The sequence below is a fragment of the Protomyctophum bolini genome, assembly GCF_963924005.1.
Source record: "Protomyctophum bolini genome assembly, chromosome: 17".
NCBI lineage: Eukaryota > Metazoa > Chordata > Actinopteri > Myctophiformes > Myctophidae > Protomyctophum > Protomyctophum bolini.
In genome coordinates, this window is record NC_137878.1 from 41,987,239 (window position 1) to 42,013,884 (window position 26,646).

General features: G+C 41.6%; 1 protein-coding gene across 1 annotated transcript in view; it reads left to right on the plus strand.

Moving 5' to 3' along the window:
- LOC308331795 (NACHT, LRR and PYD domains-containing protein 3-like) overlaps positions 1-26,646 on the plus strand; it is a gene marked incomplete at both ends in the record, with an annotated part of 110,416 nt that overhangs the window by 72,318 nt on the left and 11,452 nt on the right. The window contains 7 exons of the mRNA XM_080787288.1: positions 11,751-11,828; positions 15,486-15,613; positions 17,953-19,780; positions 21,331-21,464; positions 22,821-22,947; positions 25,132-25,260; positions 26,475-26,524. Coding sequence (XP_080643414.1) covers positions 11,751-11,828; positions 15,486-15,613; positions 17,953-19,780; positions 21,331-21,464; positions 22,821-22,947; positions 25,132-25,260; positions 26,475-26,524 — 2,474 coding nt within the window. The remainder of the gene's footprint in view (positions 1-11,750; positions 11,829-15,485; positions 15,614-17,952; positions 19,781-21,330; positions 21,465-22,820; positions 22,948-25,131; positions 25,261-26,474; positions 26,525-26,646) is intronic.

Below are 26,646 nucleotides of genomic sequence, written 5' to 3' on the forward strand. Positions count from 1 at the left end.
CACAGCCCTCCTATGAGACACAGACTGAGTAGAAAAGAATCGTGCCATTTTATCATGATTATTAGTGAGGACCTATTATATGAAGATAGGTTGAAAAGTGGTGCAGTGGTCCTTTAAGGTGGAGTCTGAGGAGGTGATGAGATCCAAACTGGGCAGCAGTGAGTATGTCTGGATGAGCTGCAGGGCCAAGATAATGACAGGAGAAACACTGTAGTGTCAGCTAGTGGAGACGTTGTGTTAGACAGTCAGACATTGATGCATTGTTGTTCTACTTCCTACAGAGTGAAACACTGTAGTGTCAGCTAGTGGAGACGTTGTGTTAGACAGTCAGACATTGATGCATTGTTGTTCTACTTCCTACAGAGTGAAACACTGTAGTGTCAGCTAGTGGAGACGTTGTGTTAGACAGTCAGACATTGATGCATTGTTGTTCTACTTCCTACAGAGTGAAACACTGTAGTGTCAGCTAGTGGAGACGTTGTGTTAGACAGTCAGACATTGATGCATTGTTGTTCTACTTCCTACAGAGTGAAACACTGTAGTGTCAGCTAGTGGAGACGTTGTGTTAGACAGTTAGACATTGATGCATTGTTGTTCTACTTCCTACAGAGTGAAACACTGTAGTGTCAGCTAGTGGAGACGTTGTGTTAGACAGTCAGACATTGATGCATTGTTGTTCTACTTCCTACAGAGTGAAACATGGAGGGGAAGATAGGTTTAATTCTACACTAATTTCAAAACGTGAGTATCTGTCTGTCTGTGTCAACATCACACTTTAACATTTTAGACACTGTTGTATACTCGGTTGATGTTGTCCTGAAAACTCTTGTGCTCTCTACTCTCTGCTCTTGGCCTGGTCCTTAAAGGACAACTTTAGTTTTTTTCAACAAAGGTTCATGTTGTAGGTTGTTATTAGAGAAACTAAAAGATGAGTGTTCTTTTTTTTTTTTTCATTTGCTGCTTTCTTTCGTTTTAGGGATTTTAGCTGTTTTTGACAGGGGGGCGGGGGCATTCGAGCATGGGGCTAAATATGTATTTCTTTACAACATTGTATAGCGATTTATTTTCTAATTATTTACTATAGTCCTAATAAACCCCTGGAAATTTCATCTGGCCACAAAACATCAGGAGATCTACTGAATGTGTCAAACTGACATTGAGCCTAACACAGTGTGGCTTCCCCCAGTAGGGGATTGCCCAAACTGTATAAACTACTTTTGGTACCAAAAGCTTTTAAAATCTTAAATCTTAAAAACAAACAAAGAAAAAAAATGCAAAATCAAATAATATAAAAAATATTGAATAATAATCCCGTTTCCGATTAACCTTCGGCCCCCAAACCTGTGAATACTGTATATTTCATGTTTAGAGGAAATGTATATGTTGCCTTAAATTATTATTGTTATATCACTTACTGTTACTGTGTTAACTTATTATTCATGTCATGTGAGAACATATTACTCCAGTTTTGGCATCACTGCACTGGCTTCCGGTTGTTTTTAGGATTGATTTTAAAATTCTCTTACTTGTCTATAAAGCTCTCAATGGTCTCGCACCTTCCTACCTACATGACTGCCTGCCTAAATATGTCCCAAACCGCCCCCTAAGGTCTTCCTCTGCTGGCCTGCTCGCTTTGCCAAAAGAAATGGCAACTAAAAAATACGGGGAAGCAGCTTTTTGCTTCTACGGGCCGTCGGCATGGAACAAGCTCCCACTGTACCTTCGACAGGCAGCCTCTGTAGACATTTTTAAAGCTCAGCTTAAGACCCACTTCTACAACATTGCTTTTAATTGATCTTTTATTTTTTATTTTTGTTATTCATGTCCTCACTGTATTGCATTACTGCTTGTTCTTAATGTTGTTGCCTTGCTTTTCTTTTATTCTCCATTTTTCTGTAAAGCACTTTGAGCTGCATTTCATGTCATGAAAGGTGCTATACAAATAAAGTTTTATTATTATTATGTGTGAGTGGATACTAGGACCCGAATGGAAACAAGGCCGCAAGGTCTTTCTTCGGTGAGATCCTTTTTTTGGACAAAAATGCCTGACTGTACTTTTCATTTATGTTGCCTAATAAAAGTATTCAATCAATCAAACCGTAGTCCAGCACCAGACAGGAACTGGCTGTGCGCTAGCCCACCTACCTTTTTATACTAGTTTGCAAAGACAACATAAAATATCCCAAAGAGAGAATAATAACGTCCAAACAGTGCCTTACTTGTCTCCGGTCAGTCCTTGGGGTCCAGCTCTGTCCAGCCCTCAGCCTCTCTGTCCTTCCTAGTACTGGACCTGAATGGAAACAAGACCGCAATGACTTCTTGATCCCTTTGAACTGTAGCGTTTACATGTCTGACTGTACCCTGGCCTGTACCGTTTACATGTCTGACTGTACCCTGGTCCATGTGTTACACTCTCAGAGTTACAGACCTGTAAGGGTCCATTTGGGGCCATGTGTTACACTCTCAGAGTGGTCCATTTGGAACCCCCTCAAGGAACCATGAGGGTCCCTGGATCACACCTTTGAGAGACACTGCTTTAAATGAATACATAACTAATATAGAGCATATTTGATCAAATTTAGGAGCCAAACTTTTTCGACAAATGAATTTAATTCAAACAGAACCGCGCACGCACGACACCTCTTTTTGGTAATAATGGTATTGAATGGAAAGCGGACCATTTGTAACATGTAACAAATGGCCCACTTTTGCAAGTTTTCTTTGCCGTTGCTTATACAGACCAGAATGAACGTGAATTCCGTCTAAACACGATGCAAACTAATGAAGAACATAAGCATGACATGACATCCATGTGGATTTTTATTCACCAACACCAAAGAAAAAAAATGGCATACTCCAGGTGTAAAATTATACGCTTTTTGAGAAAAGGCATGCAGAAGCGCCGAATGTATGACCCAATCAACGCACCCTCCAATACTCTCTACTGTACCCGTGTAGATTTAAAATAATGTTCCAAGGCAAACCCGTATTCTTCTCCTGACCCGAAGACGCCGACATTCCTTCCCGGTGTCCCGGTGTCCCGGTGAGATCTCCATATCACCCCGCCGGTGATAAACTTCATTTTCTCTCTCCATCTCGTCATGTAAGGCCCATCTATACTTTCCCCACATGAACTTGCCTAGTTGCATACAGATCGCTTATCAGTACTGTGGTCCCGAGACGTAAAAATGACTTTTTTTGTTGTATTAGTTTGTTATAAAACAGCGTGTTGCTGTCGAACGACGGAGGCCGCCATCTTTGTTTATGCCGTAAATCGTCTTGCGGTGAAGTTAGTTCCTGTGCTGCGAACTGTCGTGAAATACTGCGACACCTGAGTACTGCGTTCTGAAAGGATCTATAGGCAAGTTGCAAAAAGTCTGCCGAAGGGGATAAATACTCGGGACCTTTCTTAGAGACCCCACATTTATTTAAATGGTTTTGGTTTCTATTCTCTCCTTATTATTTATTTATCGACGATTGTCATTATTATTATTACTATTCATTTTATGTTATTTTTGTTAAGAAAACCACCAGTAAACGTTGAAACTATTTGCTCCAGAGCTATCCATTTTGCAGACTGAGTTCTGCTAGATGCTGAGCTCCGTGTGTGTGTGTGTGTGTGTGTGTGTGTGTGTGTGTGCGTGTGAGTGCGTGCGCGCGTTTGTGTGTGCGTGCGCGCGTGTGTCTCGTGCGCTGCTCTTCCCACCATCAGCCCAGCTCAATGTCTTCTATTCTTATGCATACTCATGGTCATAATGTCATTTTTATTTCTATAATAAAACTATGAAAGGTTTACATAATATTTATACATGTTAATTAATATCAGGAGCCCGTTCCTAAAAATTAACCTTTTAAGGGCCTGGGTAAGGGTTGCACCTTTGAGGTGCTGTGGTACCAAGAGGTGCATGCACAAAGAAACCTGTTCAATGAGGTATAATGGTTATACATTTCAGACGAAAGCACACAATAAAGACACTATACAAAAACTGCTACTTTATTGTGGACAAAACCATAAAGCACTATATATTAAACACTTGTTTTACAACAGGGTCCACTGAGTTCAATTCATCATAATGGGATATGCAGCCAAAACTGTAATGTAATGTATAGGTAGGCTAGTTATTATTTGTACCAGTCCATGAGACTGTGATATGGCTTATTAATTCCAGTAGTAGCCTATTGGCATCTTGGTCTATATATACCTCTGATATTTGATTTAACTGCAACAGTAATCTGTTCATGTTCTCTTCACATTGTGTGAATATAAAAGCCTCATTTTGTAACTTAATTTCATTATTAATCATTCCATGTCATGACAATAATTTTGTCAAATGAGGTTTGGCCTTTCCTAGATGGAAATGTAGGTCGTGGCTGCATGACCAAAACAATCCAATATGACCAACATTATTTGGGCGTGCGGCCCTCAGACATTTGGTATTTAGCTGAGTGGCCCCTGAGCCAAGTTGAGTAGCCCTTACAGTCAGGTGTGGAAAGTAACTAAGTACTTTTACTTTACAATTCGAAACTGGCCCCTGTAAAATCTGAGTCCCCCCCACCCCACCCCCCTTTTCCCCCTCACTGTATATATATATATATATATATATATATATCTCTTCTGAGGACCTATTATAATAATAATAATAATAAAGCTTTATTTGTAGGCTATAGCACCTTTAAGAACCAGTCACAAAGTGCTTTAACAGAGAGACATATATAAACAACATAGCAAGGAGGCACACAATGGAATAAAATACATTGTCAATAATACACAAAATCACAACAATAACAGAAGAGATCAATAAAGAAATCACAAATCACATGGGTAGGGGGTTGAATGCAGCTTTGTAAAAATGAGTCTTAAGGAGTGATTTAAAACGCGGCATATACTCTGCATTAGATCTCTAGGGGCAAGGCATTCCATTATATGAAGGTTGGTAGGTAGGAACATGTCAACCAGAATAACCTACATACGTTTCAATATGTCTCCACAGCGGGGCTGCAGCATACTATCCTACTGGTAGGCAGAAACATGTCAACCAGAATAACCCGTTCTGAGTGAAACGCCTCCCTATATGCACTGGCCCTAGACAAACCTGTTAACTGTGAACAATTAACACCATAAAGCATTACACTCTGTGTGTGTGTGTGTGTGTGTGTGTGTGTGTGTGTGTGTGTGTGTGTGTGTGTGTGTGTGTGTGTGTGTGTTCACCCACAACACCAGAGGGAGTGCAACAAACCATGTACAACCCAGATTCGGCACGAACAGGGGACTAAATTATTTTCGCTCCTATGCCACCAAGATGTGGAACGCCCTATACAACAGTCATTAAGACATGTGAATCCCTTGACTCCTTCAAAACCGCTCTCAAAGGGCACCTATACAGACGGCTGCAATTCGAAACTGGCCCCCGTAAAATCTGAAATCTTTTTCACATGCCGTAGAATAATAATATGGTTACACATTTCAGACGAAATCATATTTACATGCTTTCTGTGGTCTCTAACATTACACCTATAGCTACATGTTTAAGCATTTATTCCATATTTACATGTCTTCTGTGGTCTCTAACATTACACCTATAGCTACATGTTTAAGCATTTATTTCATATTTACATGTCTTCTGTGGTCTCTAACATTACACCTATAGCTACATGTTTAAGCATTTATTTCATATTTGCATGTCTTCTGTGGTCTCTAACATTACACCTATAGCTACATGTTTAAGCATTTATTTCATATTTACATGTCTTCTGTGGACTCTAACATTACACCTATAGCTACATGTTTAAGCATTTATTTCATATTTACATGTCTTCTGTGGTCTCTAACATTACACCTATAGCTACATGTCTAAGCATTTATTTCATATTTACATGTCTTCTGTGGACTCTAACATTACACCTATAGCTACATGTTTAAGCATAATTTATTTCAGACATGCTCTAGTATGTACAACTAGTATGTCTAACTCAATTAGTTTAAACAATAAATCCATTCAGATTAGTATCTCCTGTGGTGAGAAGCTGGAGGCTGCAGCTATGACAGCCCTCCAATCAAATCTGGTCACATTTTTCTTTGAAAACGATGAAATGAAACAGAATGAATGTTTTATGTTTTTCGTCGTTTTTTTTCTCCTCTCATTCCCACAACCCCTCCCCTCCCCTCCCCTCCCCTCCCCTCCCCTCTCCCCTCCCCTCCCCTCCCCTCCCCTCTCCCCTCCCCTCCCCTCCCCTCTCCCCTCCCCTCCCCTCCCCTACCCTCCCCATCTTCGGATTCTTGGGTGGGGGGGCTCCTCCAATGAGAACGCTGGAGTGGCATTCCTTCCCAGAGACAAGAACCTCCAGGTCTGGTGGTGGTGGTATCCCCCTAACCCCCCCCTCCCCCCCTAGGCCTGCCTGCCTGCCTGCCTACCCTCTTGTAAACAAGTGTAAGGTCGTCCACTCACAGTTAACAGTCTTTGTATTGAGTTGTGCTTGAAATGTACTGTAATTCTGCAAACTGTTAATAGATATTTATATATATATAATATATATCAATCAATCAATCAATCAAAGCAGTAGGTCTATAGCGGTCTACTTCATTGGTTTAATTCATTGGTCATAGTTTCAAACTCACAGTTTCGGCACAAACAAGGGACTAAATTAATTTCGCTCCTATGCCACCAAAATGTGGAACGCCCTACCAACAGTCATTTAGATATGCTAATCCTTTGACTCCTTCCAAACCGCTCTCAAGGCCCCTACGGACGGCTGCAAATCGAAACGGGCCCCGTAAAATCTCTCCCTCACTGTATATGTTTCTTTTCACTTTTTACCTCCCATATGATGAATTCCTGTTCTGTTCCTTGACTTTATAGAAGTGTCTATTTGTACGTCTCTAAATGTTTTGATGAATTGAACAAGGTGGACCCTCTTGTAAACAAGTGTAATGCTTTATTGGTGTCGTCCACTCACAGTTAACAGTCTTTGTATTGAGTTGTACTTGAAATGTAGCCTACTGTAATTCTGCAACTGTTAATAAATATTTCAATCAATAAAATAAAAGAATAGCTGGTCAAATGGCGCCATCATGTGGACAACCAAGGGCTAGGCAACTGCTCAATATGAGTGTCAAACCTGGAGTAAACACGTTTTTATTTCACTTCCTCTTCCTCAAACAACACTAAAACTCCACCCGTCTGTCTCCCAGCATACATTACACTGGTAGTGTAAATAAAGTACCTGCCTGAAGAAACGCCTGTTCATTCACCATTACACAACGGGAATATAAGTAGCATATTATTAAAGTATTAAAGTTAATAGGCGTCGACGCAGGTATTAATTTCGTCCGTGGAATTGACGGTGGAATTGTTGTCCACCGGAGACGAAGACAGGCAAGTTGAGACAACTGATCACTCTCTGGACGCCATTCTAGCTTCATCGATCGGGTAAGTGTTTTAATCACTTTATACTGGAACTACTGTCTGTACAGTTTTTACACTGTTTATACAATGACATAATCAATTGATTTGTTTTGCAAAACAAATCAGTTGAGTTGTTTTTGTTTTGCAAAACAATATATTAATCAACAAGCCTAATATCGGGTAAGTGTTTTTTATCACTTTCCGGAACTGTGCCGTTTTTACAGTGTTTATACAATGGCAGAAAGAATCAATCGATTTGTTTAGTTTTTTCACATGCCGTAGAATCATATTACACATTTCAGACGAAATCACAATAAATACAGTAAACTGCTACTTTATTGTGGACAAAACCATAAAGCACTATATCTAATATAACAATGCTTAAGTTGATCACGTGCCAAAAGCGGTGGACACAAGGACGTCGACAGAAACTGGTGGACATGTGCTGTTGCCACAACACGCTCAGAAACAAGGCCTTTTAACCAGGCTACTTACACACACTACAACTCGCTTACAATTCGCAAACCTGGCAACACTGCCCTGTGTTCATGCTGTTGTCGGAGGCCCGCCCCCGGCTCACACGTCACTACACTCTCCGTCTCTCCGCTCGCAATCGGCAGCCATCTTGCTTTTTATTTATATGGGCGAGTGGCAATTTAATGCAAATAAATTAATTATAGGTCCAGCAAGCAAATCATGATGGTCTGTAGGTCACAATAACATTCCGATTTTAGGTGTTGTGTTTTGTATGACATTTTGGCCAGTAGTTTTATATCTATCTCAGCTTTTGCCTGATAGCACACATGCTAACAGTGCTGACCACAACGTTAGCAGCATTTGATGACAGCTTGCCATAGCAACGTACAGTGTGCGCAGACCTAACGTGAGCTTCTGGGACAGAAACTTGCGTTTTCATGACAGCAGCAGCTGCTGCAGCCTCTGATAGCTACTGTGCTAAAGATGCTAAAGCAACACAAAAAAACATCCACACGCAAACCAAACCAAAACAAACCAGGGACCAGGGTTGCCACATATCGTGGATGTGAGAGTGAAACAAGCAACCAGGTCTATAAAAATGTTAATAGGCCAGTTCAAAGTAGGTAAATCAGAAATGGTCCGGAAATTAGTCTTAAAATAATCAATTATAGTGTTGACTGTCACACTTTGTTGTCTAATGTTGTTTCAGAGCAGTGGAACTCAAACATTTCCATGTCAAGGACTACCAATAGATAAACAAGTCCAAAGTAGCTTATAATGATCAGACTTGGCAACACTGTCTCTAGGTTGAACGTTCTACTTTACAAGCTCACACATATGAAATATGTTTTTTTGAATCTTCAAACTGAGACATATTTTATGATAATACTGTTAGCACAGTCATCATACTCCAAGAGCATACAAATGGAACCAAATGGACCCTGATTTTCCCAGAGAGCAAATGGTATCAAATGGGGGTCTGTGGCCTAATGCATTTCAAACTGGGGCTTCTTGGTATTATATTCTCTGCATATCTTATCAACTTGGGGTGAATATTTCACCACAATACTTTACTGAATATTTCACAAGAATATAACACAAGAGTCAAATGTAATCACAATATAGGCTACAGATGTAAATATTTATGACACAGTAAAATGTCGAAAATTAGTGCTATCCCCCCCCCCCCCCACACACACACACACACACACACACACACGACAGGCAAGGCTGTTGTTTGCATCGTTAGCAGGCAGCAGCTACCTTGCCACTGCTCTCTGTGACTGTAGTTGTTTCACCATGTTTGCGTATTTATGAGAAATAAAAAACACTTTCTGTTATTATAATAATTTATAACCCATCCGTTACTACATGTGCAGGGCACACTACTGAGTTTAAAAACACAGCTGAAACATGAAGTGGAGTCTGTCAACTCGCAATTTCCTTCTTCCCATATTGTGCTGCAATGTAACTAGGATTCGCCGGCCGAAGGCCGGCGAAATTCTAGTATTAAACACTATATAATATAGGTAAACACTTGTTTTGCAACAGGGTCCAGCGTGTTCAATTCATCATAATGGGCTCTATGCAGCCTATACCTTAGCCCCTCTCGGAACCCTACCTAAAGCTTTTATGAAATTTGATGTCGCTTTAAAGTAAACAAAGTGTCAGAAACTTTACTACATTCGGGTTCTGCTTGCGGGGCTACCTATACCTTTGACTATATACTAAGTGTCTATTTGTACGTCTCTAAGTCTAAATGTTTTAATTAATTGAACAAGGTGGACCCTCTTAATTGTAAACAAGTGCAATGCTTAATTGGGTCGTCCACTCACAGTTAACAGTCTTTGTATTGAGTTTGTGCTTGAAATGTAGGCTATACTGTAATTCTAAATAAAATAAAACACTTTCGCGTTCGTCAGAAGCCATTCATTCAACTGTCAACGTACGGTCGTGATTTTGTAGGAATACATTTCAGTTCTTTAAACCACACTATTTAATTTGATAATGTGATGGCGTAGTTTTTCATAGTTAGTATTATTTGTGTTGCGACGTTGACATGACGAAATGAGTTAGAAACGTCTTAAAAACGAGACTTCTCGAGTTGTTATCGGTGTTGCCATGTCCGCTTGTTATAAGTGGCTTTGGTCTTGTTTTTGTAAGTGGCTTAAAAATATTGACAGTATTGCAGGTTGTGTTTCTTTTGGGCTTGTTTCTAAAGTGTAGTTGCTTATTTGTTCCCTGATGTTGTTTAAACCTGTGATTCTGCTCAAACATTGTCATAAAGCCAAGGACCCCCGTGTATTTGTGCACACGGACCCCCATCTGAGAAAGGTTTTGTGCCAGTTTTTTATTTTTTATTTGTACAAAACAAAAGCTATTTTGGAAAACATCTGATCTGCAAGCTCACTGCGACACATTGTGAGCTTGTAGATCTGCTATTCTCAAGCAGCTGCCGATGTATAGTATATAAATATTAAGTATTATAGTAGGATACAGCTCATTTGTGGAGTGGCTTCTTTTCATAGACCTGATTGCTTATTGCTCTCACACAATCTGGCAACACCGGTTGTTACGCTGCTGTGTGTAACAGCTGGAGGCGAGAGGAAGGTGTTGCCACATATTTTTTGAGAGAAATAATATTTTTTGTTTTATACAAATAAAAAATAAAAACCTGGCACAGAACATTCTTCAGAAGCTTGTGCACAAATACACGGGGGTCCTTCATGACAATGTTTGATCAGAATCACAGGTTTAAACAACATTAGGGAACAAGCCTACTATATAATGCAACCTACACAACTAGTAAACTACCAATATTTTCAAGCAACTTTACCCGAAAAAGATAAGAAAAAAAAAACACCCCTCCCGACCCCACTCCTCTCATTCCGACATTCTCTACCTCTGGCGAAACCGCCCCTAACCCCCCCCCCCCCCCCCTCTCTGTCTCTGTCTCTGTCTCTGTCTCTCTCTGTCTCTGTCTCTCTCTCTCTCTCTCTCTCTCTCTCTCTCTCTCTCTCGGAATTTTGTCCAAAATGGCCAGGAATAGGCTAAGAATAGAGCAAAAACACACCCGTGTGAACAGAGTGGTGCAACTCCCCTCTCCCACCTTTTTGTAAACAGAGCATAATTATGTCACATTGCATGATCCTTATATATGTTATGGTAGGCCTATAATATGAAGCTGCATGTTATGGTAGGCCTCATTTTTTAAAACAAATATCATTTTTTGCACTTAATACGACCTGTTAACTGTTAAGGAACATCTTCTTGTGACAACAATATAAGTTGGAAAGCGGCTGTGTGTGCGTGCGCCGTGCGGGCGTGTCCGCACATTGTGTAAATACAGCAAACATTGACTGTTGTCTGGTGTATTGTGACTGTGTGATCTTGACAGGTTTAATACAGAGCAGAGATGAGTCTCCGTGAGGAGAGAGAGGAGGAGGGAGCTGACAAACATCTCGTCCACAGAGCAGAGATGAGTCTCCGTGAGGAGAGAGAGGAGGAGGGAGCTGACAAACATCTCGTCCACAGAGCAGAGATGAGTCTCCGTGAGGAGAGAGAGGAGGAGGGAGCTGACAAACATCTCCTCCACAGAGCAGAGATGAGACGCCGTGAGGAGAGAGAGGAGGAGGGAGCTGACAAACATCTCCTCCACAGAGCAGAGATGAGTCTCCGTGAGGAGAGAGAGGAGGAGGGAGCTGACAAACATCTCCTCCACAGAGCAGAGATGAGTCTCCGTGAGGAGAGAGAGGAGGAGGGAGCTGACAAACATCTCGTCCACAGAGCAGAGATGAGTCTCCGTGAGGAGAGAGAGGAGGAGGGAGCTGACAAACATCTCGTCCACAGACCAGTGTCTCCAACAACCAGCTACATGTCTATGAAGAGTGACTGGTCTATACCTCTACCTCCTGACTTCAGTAATGAACCTGGACCTCCTGATGCTAAGTATGTGAATGCACCCCTAAATATACACTATAATACGTGTACAGTATTTGTGTACAGTATGCAACATATATATATGTTTAAAATATCACCTGTTATTGTACTGTATATTTAGTAAGATTGTATGGTTTCTATTATGTTATTGATATTTCATTTAATTTACTTGTCATGCAATGGCAAGAGACGAAACAAAAAACTCTTTAGAAACCCTTTAACTAACTTTTTCATTCACACAAACATTTATGTTATTCCAGATGTCTGTACCTCAATATATACACTATAACGCTGTACAATATATACACTATAACACTACTGTACAATATATACACTACTGTCCTCATTCACACAAACATTTATGTTATTCCAGATGTCTGTACCACAGAGAAGAGTCTCCAACTCCCAGCCTTCTGTCTGTGAAGAGTGACTGGTCTAAAGGACCTCCTCCTAACTTCAATGAACCTGGACCTCCAGATACACAGTATGTCAATCCTCCTGTACAATATATACACTATAACGCTGTACAATATACACACTATGGGCCTGATTCTTCAACGCGTTTACGCTGATATAATGACGTGAAGCTAGCGGAAAGGCATTTACATGGATTTTCCACATTAATTTGGAATTCATGGAAATGGCCGTGAACTTGACGCTCACGTAGGTTGGTCGGAAACTCCGTAAAATCCCACGGGACCTCTTTAGGTGGCGGACGAATTTACGGATATATTCAGAAGGCTTTAGTCTTCATGCTGGATCAATAAATAGTTCCCAAATCGCAGATAAAATATGTAGGCATGTGTCCCGACCCCCACATTGTTCAGCACATACATAAAATGATATATAAAAGCCGAGTGCACTTGTATGCCTATGCATGCATTCTAGAGGCAAGTCCCATAAGGAAACTGCCCCTGCAAGCGACACCTTTTTATTTATTTATTAGGATATTTCTATAGCATGCGCGATTGCGCTGCTCACTTGACAGCCTTCTCTAGGCTACTCGCAGTGCAACCCGTTGTGAGCTTGTAGATCGGCTCCCGTGGACTCGCGCTGCATGTTAAAAAACAAACTCACAATTATAATAAGAAGTTAAGAACATAGGCCTACACTTATCTGCATTCTGCACTGTACGAATTCAACGTTGTTTAGTGAGTCAGTTCTCTGACTGTCGTCGGTGTGTGTGTGTGTGTGTGTGTGTGTGTGGGGGGCGGACAGCAGCATGCGGCCGCTGAACAGAGTCCAATCTGGGTGAAATTTACATTGGAAAATTAATATAACGGCGCGGTGAGCCCGGTAAGGACAGAACACGGCCCGGCCCGACTGTTATATGGTCTATCTATGGCATTCTATGGTTCACAGACATGCCGGTCTGACAGACAGACAGCAGTCACGACGAGGGCTATGAATCCACATTATGGCATCAGCGCGTGCAATTTGGCCAGTCAGTTTTAAGCCAGCTCACCTTAATTAATTATAATATGGGCAACGTTGTAGCTGTGTAGGCTATATGCTGTAGGCTACTACATTGATCTCATCATGAGATGAATCAAGTTTGCCGTGTCCCGCGAATCATTTTAATATGACGACATCATGAAATGAATTTACATCTGATACATCGGATATCTATTTTACTTCTGCAGGCGAGTGTTCTTTCTTTTTTTATAACCCTGCAGTGCATTCATCAGTAAGGGCTTATCATTGCCGAGTTGTAATATAGCATTTGGTCGTGTGGTGAACAGTAGGCTACAAATTAACTTCTTTCTCATTATGTGAAAGTAACTGTAACATATCAGTTAACTCTGACATATATGGATCGAGTGAAGCAATGCATGCGTGCCAAGTTGGCAAGTTTCGTTTATAATTATATACATATAACTCGCGCTGTTTGCTTGAAGATCTGTCCGTGCAGAGAACCTCCTGTCAAAATTAACTACTCTACAAGCTCATCGCGCTGTTGTATAGAATTTAAAGTTTGGGAATCCTCTGTGCCGGCTATGATGACGTATTTCGAGATTTCCTGTTGCCTTATATGGTGTAGAATGGGCGTGGATGTTCCAACTAACCAGGCGACACCAGGCGAATCGCTTGGGGAAAATGCGGAAAGGATACACTCAGCGATCCGCATGAATGAAGTGATTACACCAGCTTCTCTGAATAACACGTCATCTCAACGTGGCTTGATCGGACGGATAAATACGATATCTGTTTCCGCCACAGTGTAACGGTGGCGTATTTATTTTTAATGAATCAGGCCCTATAACACTACTGTACAATATATATATATACACTACGGTCCTCATTCACACAAACATTTATGTTATTCCAGAAGTCTGTACCACAGAGCAGAGTCTCCAACTCCCAGCCTTCTGTCTATGAAGAGTGACTGGTGTAAAGGACCTCCTCCTAACTTCAATGAACCTGGACCTCCAGATACACAGTATGTCAATCCTAACTGTACAATGTACACTAAGAGTATACACTATTATACACTAACACACTGTTACGTGTGGAATTTATCATTTGAACATACAGTCTGTTGTGCCAGAAAAGTGTGTGTGTGTGTGTGTGTGTGTGTGTGTGTCTGTCTGTAATTGTAAATTGTAATTGTCTGTCTGTCTGTGACAACTCAGTGTGCCAGTTTTTTTATCAATATAATTTTGTAGACCAAGCCAAAGCATGACTTTGCCTAGGGCCTATATATATTCTTTATATTTGTATATATTATGATTTGGAATGATTTAGCCTTTTGTGTGAACACGTGCCTTGCCTAGCCGAATAGGACTGTATTTTAACATGAATCATAATAAGGTTGGAACTTGAGAGCCAAATATTTTCTGAGGAGGTTCTGCTTGTTGTAAAAAGGTTGATTTAACCATATTTCTGTTGTCCTTTTCTTAATTTCATAAGCTCAACATTCTTGTCTGGTTATCAATGGTAAAATGTGTTTCATCTAATTAAATAGAGTTTAGCTTAAAAGTAACTGAAAGTAACCCCGTTACTCTAAATTCTGGTACTCGGATTACGTTACTGACTACAACTTTTTGCAAGTAACTTGTAACTGTAGGAGATTACTTTTTAAAAGTAACCTTCCCAACCCTGTGCGTGTGTGCGTGTAACTGAAGTCAGTTTTGACGACTGAGAACTTACAGATATGTATTGAATTCATTGAATTCACATAATGATAAACATTTCTATGATTCCAGAAGTGTTCACCACAGAGCAGAGTCTCCAACAGACAGCGGTGTGTCTACCATGAGTGACTGGTCCAAAGGACCTCCTCCTAACTTCAATGAACCTGGACCTCCAGATACACAGTATGTCAATCCTCCTGTACAATATATAACTATAACACTGTACAATATATACACTATAACACTGTACAATATATACCCTATAACGCTGTACAATATAAACTATAACACTGTACAATATACACTATAACACTATACAATATACACTACAACACTATACAATATACACTATAACACACTACAACTAGCCTAGGGATAGAAAAACCGTTTAGCTGACATTATCTGGTTAATTATTAGCCACATATCCAACCCAAAATATAATAATGAATCAATCAATCAATGATGGATTTTGGGATCTACATAGGAACCAGGTGGCTCCAATGTGGATGTAAATATGTAATCATGTCCACAGAGAGAGGCATGGTGAGACTGAGCAGAACCCTGGACTGAAGACACCCAGTCAAACCACACCTGGACTGAAGACACCCAGTCAAACCACACCTGGACTGAAGACAACCAGTCAAACCACACCTGGACAAAGTAAGAATCTGCACTCATTGAAAATTCATAGTCAGACTAAATGTGACCACATTTGACTGGGGCCCATTGGAGTTTTTGTAATTTCCATGTCATGAAAGCAGGGAATCATAGCTTCAAGTTGACATATTGGTTGTTCAGTTTGACCCACCAGTTTTGGAGATATGGCTTATAGACTAATGTCTTGCAGAGAAACAGCGAGTTGAGAAAACAGGCTTGAAAGGTTCACTCATGTGGTCTCTACCATTACACCTAGCTACACGTTTAAGCATTTATTTCATATTTACATGTCTTCTGTGGTCTCTAACATTACACCTATAGCTACATGTTTAAGCATTTATTTCATAAGTGCATGTCTTCTGTGGACTAACATTACACCTAGCTACATGTTTAAGCATTTATTTCATATTTACATGTCTTCTGTGGTCTCTAACATTACACCTAGCTACTAGGGGTGCAACGGTTCAGTTAGCCCACGGTTCGGTTCGAACCTCGGTATGGGGGCCACGGTTTCGGTTCGGTTTCGGTACAGTCAAAAAAAGAAAAATCACACCTGTGTAAAGTGAGTGCAACTCTGTGTGGGGGTTTCCGGGGGGGGGGGGGCAGGAACGCGCCCAGGGTGCCGGGCCGGTTCCGAACTGCCGCCCCGTGTCCGAAACGGTTGAGAAATGACAGAGTTACTGTGTGCCGGTCCCTCTACTGTACCCTCTACTGTACTGTACTGGCACACACGAAATCATCATATACAGTTAATATGGGCATGTGTTTGTGTGTGTGTGTGTGTGTGTGTTAGGTTGCACACAGGTGGTGAAAAACAACCATGCTGTTTTCATGCTCATACCCAGCCAGCCAGGCAGGCACCCACACACATAAGTCCAAGGGACTGGCTTGCACCACTCAAAAAGTTTATTTATAGCATTATCTTTTATTCTTTTTTTAGCATATATTATTTTATTAGGCATTTTTGCCTTTTCATTATTTAAAGGGGGGAAAAAAACTTATATTGCTATTTTAATGTGCCTCATCATTATGTTCAAGGGAAAAAATAATGCACCTATGCGCTCACACGTGGTGCAGACTCGCAGCACATGCAGGGAGGAGAGGAGAGCTCCCTGGGAAGGGGAGGAATTCACAGCAGAGTGCCGTGTCGCACAGAAACATTTACAAAAGTTTACAATAAAGATCTCTGCATGAGATATTATGCTTATATTATTAGAAGAAGGGTTTCTATCTACAGTCATGGATTGGACATAGAGTATTTTGTTGGGACTTTTCAGACGGAATATTCTTATCCTGCTCCGGGTGGACAGAGCAACAACAACGAGTTGTTTTTGCTCTCTCTCTCCCTTTTTAGCACTCAAACAGCGAGTGCAGATGCAGAAGCAGATCTGAACAAGACGGTGCTTAGAAGCCTGTTGATTCGAGGTTACTCCGCTGTGTGTGTCTCTGTGTATGACGATCAATAATTATTCCACCGAGTGGTCTTTGCGAGGGCTGGATTCTCCTCATCATGCCGTCTCTCTCTGTGTGTGTGTGTGTGTGTGTGTGTAGGGGGTGGGCCGACAGAGTGCTACACTTCTGTGACCGAAAGAGTGCTAGACTTCTTACTAGGACGGTGTGTGACCGATAGAGTGCTAGACTTCTAAGTAGGACGGTGTGTGACCGAGAAATACATTCTTCGCAGCTGTAAGAAATGAATGAATGCAAACCGAAAAAGCGCGGTTCATTAGAGCGCATTGAACCGTGTATGCAGAACCGAACGGTTCGGTTTTCGGTTGAAAACCGCTGCACCCCTACTAGCTACATGTTTAAGCATTAATTTCATATTTACATGTCTTCTGTGGACACTAACATTACACCTAGCTACATGTTTAAGCATTTATTTCATATTTACATGTATTCTGTGGACTCTAACATTACACCTATATAGCTACATGTTTAAGCATTTATTTCATATTTACATGTCGATTTCAGCTCTGACACTTATTTCAAACATGCTCTAGTGAAGAGTCTGCCTGTGCTAATAACTAATTTTGGATTAAACAAAAATATTAGTTTTTCTCCTCTGGTGAAAAGCTGGAGGCTACTCGATGGCAGGCTCTCAGTCAAATCTGGTCACAAATGGTCAAATGATCTGTCTGTATCAATTATATCTAAGTGCAAATAATGAAGCTAAACATCTGTCAACTCAACAACTGGACAAAAACAGCTGATCTTGTGTTGTTATCTTTGGCAAAATGTTTCTTATCAAAAAGCATATTATCTGGGGGTAATTAATTAGTAATGTGTGCTGTAAACATGTAACGTTAATGTTTTAAACATAAATGTTCTTCTCATTTCAGATGTCCGTCTGCAGGTTGATTTGAACGATTATAAGGTCAGTTTGAAGGTCAGTTTGGACAGTCTTGATGGAGTGAAAAACCACATGACGGAAGAGTCTGGAGACTCCGTCACCAGCACCTACTCAGAGCTCTACATCTCAGCGGGACAGAGTGAAGGGGTTAATAGCCAACATGAGGTGATACAGCTTGAGAGAACTTCCAACATGAAGACCTTCCATGACGATGCAATCGACTGCTGTAAAGTCTTTAAGATCATCCTCCCTGGCAGAGAGGAACCCAGCCAAACAGTTCTGACCAATGGCATCGCTGGCATCGGAAAAACATTCTCTGCGCGCAAGTTTGCTCTGGACTGGGCAAGAGGTTTGGAGAATCAAGATATAGATCTCCTGGTTCCCTTTTCATTCCGGGAGCTGAACTTGGTCAGAGATAAGCAGTACAGTCTTCTCAACCTGATCCATGATTTCCACCCAACGTTAAAGAAGGTCACAGCAGAGCAGCTCGCTGCCTGGAAAGTTTGCTTCATCTTCGATGGCCTCGATGAAAGCAGGTCTCCGTTGCACTTCGACACAAATGAAATCATCTCTGATGTCACAGTGACATCATCGGTGGATGCTCTGTTGACAAACCTCATCAAGAGGAATCTGCTCCCCAAGGCCCTCCTCTGGATAACCACCAGACCCGCAGCAGCCAATCGGATCCCTCCTGCATGTGTTGACATGGTGACAGAAGTGCGAGGGTTCACAGACCCCCAGAAGGAGAAGTACTTCAGGAAGAGATTCAGTGAAGAGAAGCTGGCCGACAGAGTCCTCTCACACTTGAAGACATGGAGGAGCCTCCACATCATGTGTTACATCCCACTCTTCTGTTGGATCATTGCTACCGTTCTGCTGGACATGTTGAGGACACACACCACGATAGGACAGCTTCCCAAGACCCTGACTGAGATGTGCTGCCACTTCCTGTTGGTTCAGACAAACACGAAGAAGCAGAAGTATGACGGGACTCATGATGTGAACAAGAAAGACAAAGAAAAGGGGACTCAACAGCAGCTCACTAAGACTGACAGGGATGTTCTTCTGAAGCTGGGCAAGCTGGCGTTTCAACACCTGAAGAAAAGTAGCATCGTGTTCGACCAAGAAGACCTGGAAGAGTGTGGTCTTGATGTGAAAGACGCCGCGCTGTACTCAGGAGTGTGCACACAGATCTTCAAAACAGAGTGTGCGCTGTTCCAGAAAACGGTCTACAGCTTTGTTCATCTGGTCCTCCAGGAGTTTCTGGCTGCAGTCTACCTGTTCCACTGTTTCACACAGAAGAACATGGAGGTCCTGAACACATTCCTGGGAGATAAATACAACAGTAACAGCTCCCTCTCAGACTTCCTGAAAGCTGCCGTGGAAAAATCCCTGGAGAGTGAAAATGGCCACCTGGACCTCTTAGTCCGCTTCCTTCATGGCCTCTCACTGCAGTCCAACCAGAGTCTGTTAGGAGACCTGCTGGGTCAGACAGAGAACAGTCCCGAGGAGATCCAGAATGCCATCCAGAACCTGAAGGAGATGTTAAGTGATGAAGATGTCTCTCCTGACAGATGTATCAACATCTTCCACTGTCTGATGGAGATGAACGACCACTCATTACATCAGGATATCCAACAGTTCCTGAAGTCAGAGAACAGAACAGAGGAACTGTCTGAGACCCAGTGTTCAGCTCTGGCCGTCATGCTGCAGATGTCAGAGGAGGTTCTGGAAGAGTTGGACCTGGACAAATACAACGCATCAAAGGAGGGGCGAAGGAGACTGGTCCCAGCTGTGAGGAACTGCAGAAAGGCTCGGTTAGTATAGTTAACACATTGACTTGACTGCCAATCACGTCATGTTACGTCGCATCGAATCCATGGCTTGACTGCCAAGCACGCAGTATTGTGTCCTATGGTCTTTTCAGTGGATTAGTATAGATGGCGCTCTTCATCAACGTACTGTATGAATGATGCTAGGTTGCTAGGCAACAGATAAAACCAGAAATGAACCAGAAGTGAAAGTCTGCCTCCCGTCCGCCTCAATTTAAACAGAAATGTGCTTTGGATAAAAGTGATACATAAATGCACCATTTACAATGACGCAGCATTTTATACAGCCGGTTCCATGTTTTCCCGATCTCAACCCTGTCTGCATGCACAGTACTGCTTCAATCTCAACCCTGTCTGCATGCACAGGACTGCTTCAATGTCAACCCTGTCTGCATGCACAGGACTGCTTCAATGTCAACCCTGTCTGCATGCACAGGACTGCTTCAATGTCAACCCTGTCTGCATGCACAGGACTGCTTCAATGTCAACCCTGTCTGCATGCACAGGACTGCTTCCGTAAGATTGCATTGGGAAAACATGCTGACTTCAGTGTTGTCCCTGAACACGTTCAATGAACGATCGTTCACAAACTCGTTCATATTTTGGGTGAACGTGAACGTACTGTATTTCTGTTTGATCAACGTCATTGTGAACACGTTCATTTCTGTCGTGTGTGAACGTCACTTTCTCACGTTTGACTTCGTTCAAGAGTGAGTGTTCGTACAACGTGTTCCATGCTGAAAATGGCTGATCTACAAGCCCACAATGTGTTGCGTCCGTGACGCGTTGTGAGCGTCTAGATCAGCTATTTTCAGCACGTGGAGATATGCAGGCTGTGAACTGAGAACTGAGAGCTTTCACAATAAAAGCATGCAGCTTTCACAAGTTGGCCCATAATTAGGACAAGGAAAATTATTTAGAATTCTGTGGCATTCCACATTGCAAAAGAGCAATTTTTTTCCAAAATGTAAAAAAATATATATAATAAGGAATTCATTTGGTTAATGTTAATGGAGAAATTGTAAAAGTTGTGACTTTAATAATCCCAAAGTTATTCCCAATAGGAATAAAGTCTGCAGTTCTATGGCTATGGGCTGCGACAATCATTTAGAAAAACAAAAAGCAAAGAAAAAAAGAAAAATAACTAAAACTTTTCATTTTTTGGAACCATGAACTTTAGTTCAAAATGTTGAATGTTTGAACTGTGAACTGAACTAGTTCATACAAAAGATGACTTTCCAAACACATGGCTGACTTCAAATTATTCCGCCAAATTATTCCATTACTATTCCAGGGGTTCTCAACCCGTGGGTCCCCAAATTATTTCCCAAAAAATAATTTGCAATTCAGTTGCATAAATGCAGTGTTTGTATCGCGAGACATGGCCCCCAGCCAAAAAGGTTGAGAACCCCTGGTCTATTCCACAATACTGTTTATGTCTGGATAACTAGATAGGAGATGTTTTAGTTAACTTCCATGACAGTGAACTAGGTATAATTTGTATTGATCATCTCTTATTTAATCTGCATTTACAGACTTGTTGGCTGTAAACTCAGTAAGACAGGTGTTGAAGCTCTGTCTTCAGCTCTCAGCTCTAATCCTTCCCATTTGAGAGAACTGGACCTCAGTGAAAACAACCTGCGTTACTCAGGACTAGTGGAGCTGCTCTGTGCTTCACTGAAGAGCCCACACTGTAGACTGGAAGTTCTAAAGTAAGATACATTTACCACTTTTATTATGATCACTTCTGTTTTATTATGTACTGTATTATGTGAATATAATATGAATGCTGTGGTGAGAATGTATTAATAAGCTTGATGGTGAGACATGGTAGGCGAATAGGGGAAAAAAGTTAACTAATAGCTATCACAATGAAACTTCTCCAGTTGATTAATTATATTAAGACTAAGATTTTTTGTATTGCTGAAATGATATGTTTAAATATGCAAATTAGGCATTATATGCGCTAATTAGCATACATTCCGGGACGATAAATCTGAAGATCGTTCGAGGAGGTATTTGTCCATATACATGATCGCCTCGGTCGGCCAGCTAAAGACATCTCCCTCCACAGAAGCGCAGTGATGCCTGATTTATTCTTCGTCGTACAACGTGTTCCATGATGAAAATGGCTGATCTACAAGCCCACAACGTGTTGCGTCCGCGACGCGTTGTGAGCGTCTAGATCAGCTATTTTCAGCACGTGGAGATATGCAGGCTGTGAACTGAGAACTGAGAGCTTTCACAATAAAAGCATGCAGCTTTCACAAGTTGGCCCATAATTAGGACAAGGAAAATGATTAAGAATTCTGTGGCATTCCACATTGCAAAAGAGCAATTTTTTCCAAAATGTAAAAAAATAATATAATAAGGAATTAATTTGGTTAATGTTAATGGAGAAATTGTAAAAGTTGTAACTTTAATAATCCCAAAGTTATTCCCAATAGGAATAAAGTCTGCAGTTCTATGGCTATGGGCTGCGGCAAACATTTAGAAAAACAAAAAGCAAAGAAAAAAAGAAAAATAACTAAAACTTTTCATTTTTTGGAACCATGAACTTTAGTTCAAAATGTTGAATGTTTGAACTGTGAACTGAACTAGTTCATACAAAAGATGACTTTCCAAACACATGGCTGACTTCAAATTATTCCGCCAAATTATTCCATTACTATTCCAGGGGTTCTCAACCCGTGGGTCGCGACCCCTAGGGGGTCCCCAAATTATTTCCCAAAAAAAAAATGTGCAATTCAGTTGCATAAATGCAGTGTTTGTATTGGGGGTGGGGGGGCGGGGGTCGCGAGACATGGCCAAAGCATCCCTGGGGGTCCCCGGCCCAAAAGGTTGAGAACCCCTGGTCTATTCCACAATACTGTTTATGTCTGGATAACTAGATAGGAGATGTTTTAGTTAACTTCCATGACAGTGAACTAGGTATCATTTGTTTTGATCATCTCTTATTTAATTTGTATTTACAGACTTGTTGGCTGTGAACTCAGTGAGACAGATGTTGAAACTGTGTCTTCAGCTCTCAGCTCTAATCCTTCCCATTTGAGAGAACTGGACCTCAGTGAAAACGACCTGCAGGACTCAGGACTAGTGGAGCTGCTCTGTGCTTCACTGAAGAGCCCACACTGTAGACTGGAAGTTCTAAAGTAAGATACATTTACCACTTTTATTTTGATCACTTCTGTTTTATTATGTACTGTATTATGTGAATATAATATGAATGCTGTGGTGAGAATGTATTAATACGCTTGATATAATGGTAACCCAAGCCTATGTGTCTGAGTAGACGTTAAAATTACCCCAAACATGTTTCAAAGTGTAATATCGTAACGTATCGGCTACTTCATCATATAGAGTTTCTGATTATTTTGGCCTGGCGACCCGTTGTAGCTACGCCACAGTTATCAAGCTTCTTAATAAAATGATTATAATTAATATTACGGAGGAAAGAGCAGAACACCGTGAAAATAGCAGATCTGCAAGCTCACCGTGAGGCGTTGTGAGCTTGTAGTTTGGTAATATTTTCACATTAATGTGAAAAAAATCACCCCGGCCTTTTCACTCATATGGATATGAAGCCTCGACTGAAGGTGGAAATGTACAAATATACCCAAAGAGTAACAAAATAAGCGTTAGAAATGAGTCAAACAACCCAGAGACTACATTTCCGGGTAGGCGGGGTGGCTGCATCTGCCTAACCTGACGCTGCCAGATGAGGGCGGTATTGGGGAAACATATTCCCCAACACAACACTCATCTGGGATCTCTGACGGAGTTGAGCTGAGTCAGATCTGCTTCGTACCGAACCAATCAGCGTGAGCTAAAGGCGGGATATGTGCGAAACCGGATGTGAAGCTATATAGACACGTCGATATGATTGGTTGTGTTTGCACGCCCACACGGTGATAGACAGACGCTCCCATCCAATCATCTACCATGTATCTTGAAAAAAAGGAACAGCCCCGTCATCGAATTTGCTTCCGCGATCCCAGATCCAAATAAGCTGTGAAACAAATTTGTGTAGCAAGCTTTTTGGATCTGGCAGCGTCAGGTTAGCATCTGCCCGCCGCACAACAGAAACTGAATGTTAATTAAGTTTATTTAAATTTTATTGATATTTAATGTTTCAAGTCACCACCAGCTGAGCTTATGTCAACAAGGAATCTCAGGAACGCTATAATGTGTTGACAGCTGGGCGTGACGTATATTAGCAGCGACATTGCCTTCATATGTAGTTTCAAGGCTTTTGCGACAACATTAATTCCATTTTCTCCAGAAACTGGCTGTATCAAATATGAATGGACATCATTAACGACACACAGCCACCCACCTGACAGAAAGGCCGGGGTGGTCATATAAGAACACAGTTCTTATATGAAGCGACCTAAAATCGCCCTATGGAGATTACAATGCAAATAAATAAATACATGAACCTGTGTATTGGCGCCCTCTACTGAAAGTGACGTCAGACTTTGGTGCTCTATATATTAACACTTTAAGGGCTATAGATTAATATAATCAGACCACCTAGGCTGACGGGATTGATCAATTACCTTTGGAGCATAACGCATATACTTTAAGTATTTCCAGCTTTGATTCACGAAACCCGGCGGAAAATAGTCCCATGGTTTGTTGTTGAAGAGAAAAACATGCCGCCATTACGATGCGAAACGAAAACAGCCTCCACAGCATGTTGTAGTCCAAACAAACCCCCGTTCACTTGCATTGAACTCATTTTCCCAGAAGCCCTAGCAGCCCAGAGCATGGCTAGATTTCCAGTTTCGTCATCATAACGCAACGGCCTCGTCACCAGGTCCACGACAAATCAGCTCTTTTATCATTATTAAAAAACGGCGAATTAAACACATTAAACAAATAGCGGGTTTAGCGTATTACGCAGCACCGACACATGGATTAAATAGCGAAGAACACGGGTTAGGCAGTAGTGTTAATTAATATTAATGTTACGAAAAAGAAAGAGACTAACATTGTAATAATAGCCGATCTGCAAGATCACTGTGAGGCGTTGTGAGCTTGTAGATTTGTAATATTTTCGCATTCATGTAATGCCTACAATTCCGATTGCTTCTAAGGTTAGTTGGGGGAGGGGGGGGGGTCCCCAGTTCAAATATGATTACGGTATGTTGGAGGCCAGGGTTTGTTTTAATGGAACTAAAGCATCCAGGTGTGAAGGCACCCTAAGTGGGACTAGAGAGGGACTAATAGATGCTGGAAGCTGGTTCTAAATCCAGGGATAATGCATATTTAAACGTCTTATTTATTAATTAATCTATTCATTTATTTATGTATGTTTTAATCTGGTGTTTCAGACTGGCTAACTGTGGCCTGTCAGAGAGATGCTGTGAAGCTCTGGCCTCAGCTGTAAACTCTAATCCCTCCCTAAGAGAGTTGGACCTGAGCCTCAACGTGGTGAATGATTCAGTTCTGGAGAACTGCAAGTGAGTAGACTTGGGCTGTGTCCATGTTGGACAGTGAGTAGACTTGGGCTGTGTCCATGTTGGACAGTGAGTAGACTTGGGCTGTGTCCATGTTGGACAGTGAGTAGACTTGGGCTGTGTCCATGTTGGACAGTGAGTAGACTTGGGCTGTGTCCATGTTGGACAGTGAGTAGACTTGGGCTGTGCCCATGTTGGACAGTGAGTAGACTTGGGCTGTGTCCATGTTGGACAGTGAGTAGACTTGGGCTGTGTCCATGTTGGACAGTGAGTAGACTTGGGCTGTGTCCATGTTGGACAGTGAGTAGACTTGGGCTGTGTCCATGTTGGACAGTGAGTAGACTTGGGCTGTGTCCATGTTGGACAGTGAGTAGACTTGGGCTGTGTCCATGTTGGACAGTGAGTAGACTTGGGCTGTGTCCATGTTGGACAGTGAGTAGACTTGGGCTGTGTCCACGATTTCCGTTGTCCTAAACCTGTGTGCATGAGATAGCAAATATAGGGAAGGCGCATCAACACGCGTACAGACACACCTCCAGCCGCAAACATGTATAGTGGGTTGTGTGGCCGCAAGATAATGTTTACGCATAGTGGAAGCTCCTAAATGAGTAATTCACGTAAAGTGTTTAATGCTTGCGGGTAAGGCATGGGATACGATACAGCCCAAAGTCACAAATCATGAGAAGAACAACAACACAATGCAGTGCCTCAAAGAAACTCTAGGATAGCAGACGTAAACAATGAACATCTGTCTAAACAACAATATATGTGCATCACGAAGGTATAAAAGGACAGTGGAGTGCTATAGGGGTTAAGGTGGAGTCTGAGGAGGTGATGAGATCCAAACTGGGCAGCAGTGAGTATGTCTGGATGAGCTGCAGGGCCAAGATAATGACAGGAGAAACACTGTAGTGTCAGCTAGTGGAGACGTTGTGTTAGACAGTTAGACATTGATGCATTGTTGTTCTACTTCCTACAGAATGAAACACTGTAGTGTCAGCTAGTGGAGACGTTGTGTTAGACAGTCAGACATTGATGCATTGTTGTTCTACTTCCTACAGAGTGAAACACTGTAGTGTCAGCTAGTGGAGACGTTGTGTTAGACCGTCAGACATTGATGCATTGTTGTTCTACTTCCTACAGAGTGAAACACTGTAGTGTCAGCTAGTGGAGACGTTGTGTTAGACATTGATGCATTGTTGTTCTACTTCCTACAGAGTCAAACATGGAGGAGAAGATAGGTTTAATTCTACACTCATTTCAAAACGTGAGTATCTGTGTCTACATTAACATTTTATATACTGTTGTATACAGTGATACATGATGTCGTCCTGAAAACTCTTGTGCTCTCTACTCTCTGCTCTTGGCCTGGTCCTTAACACATCAAGA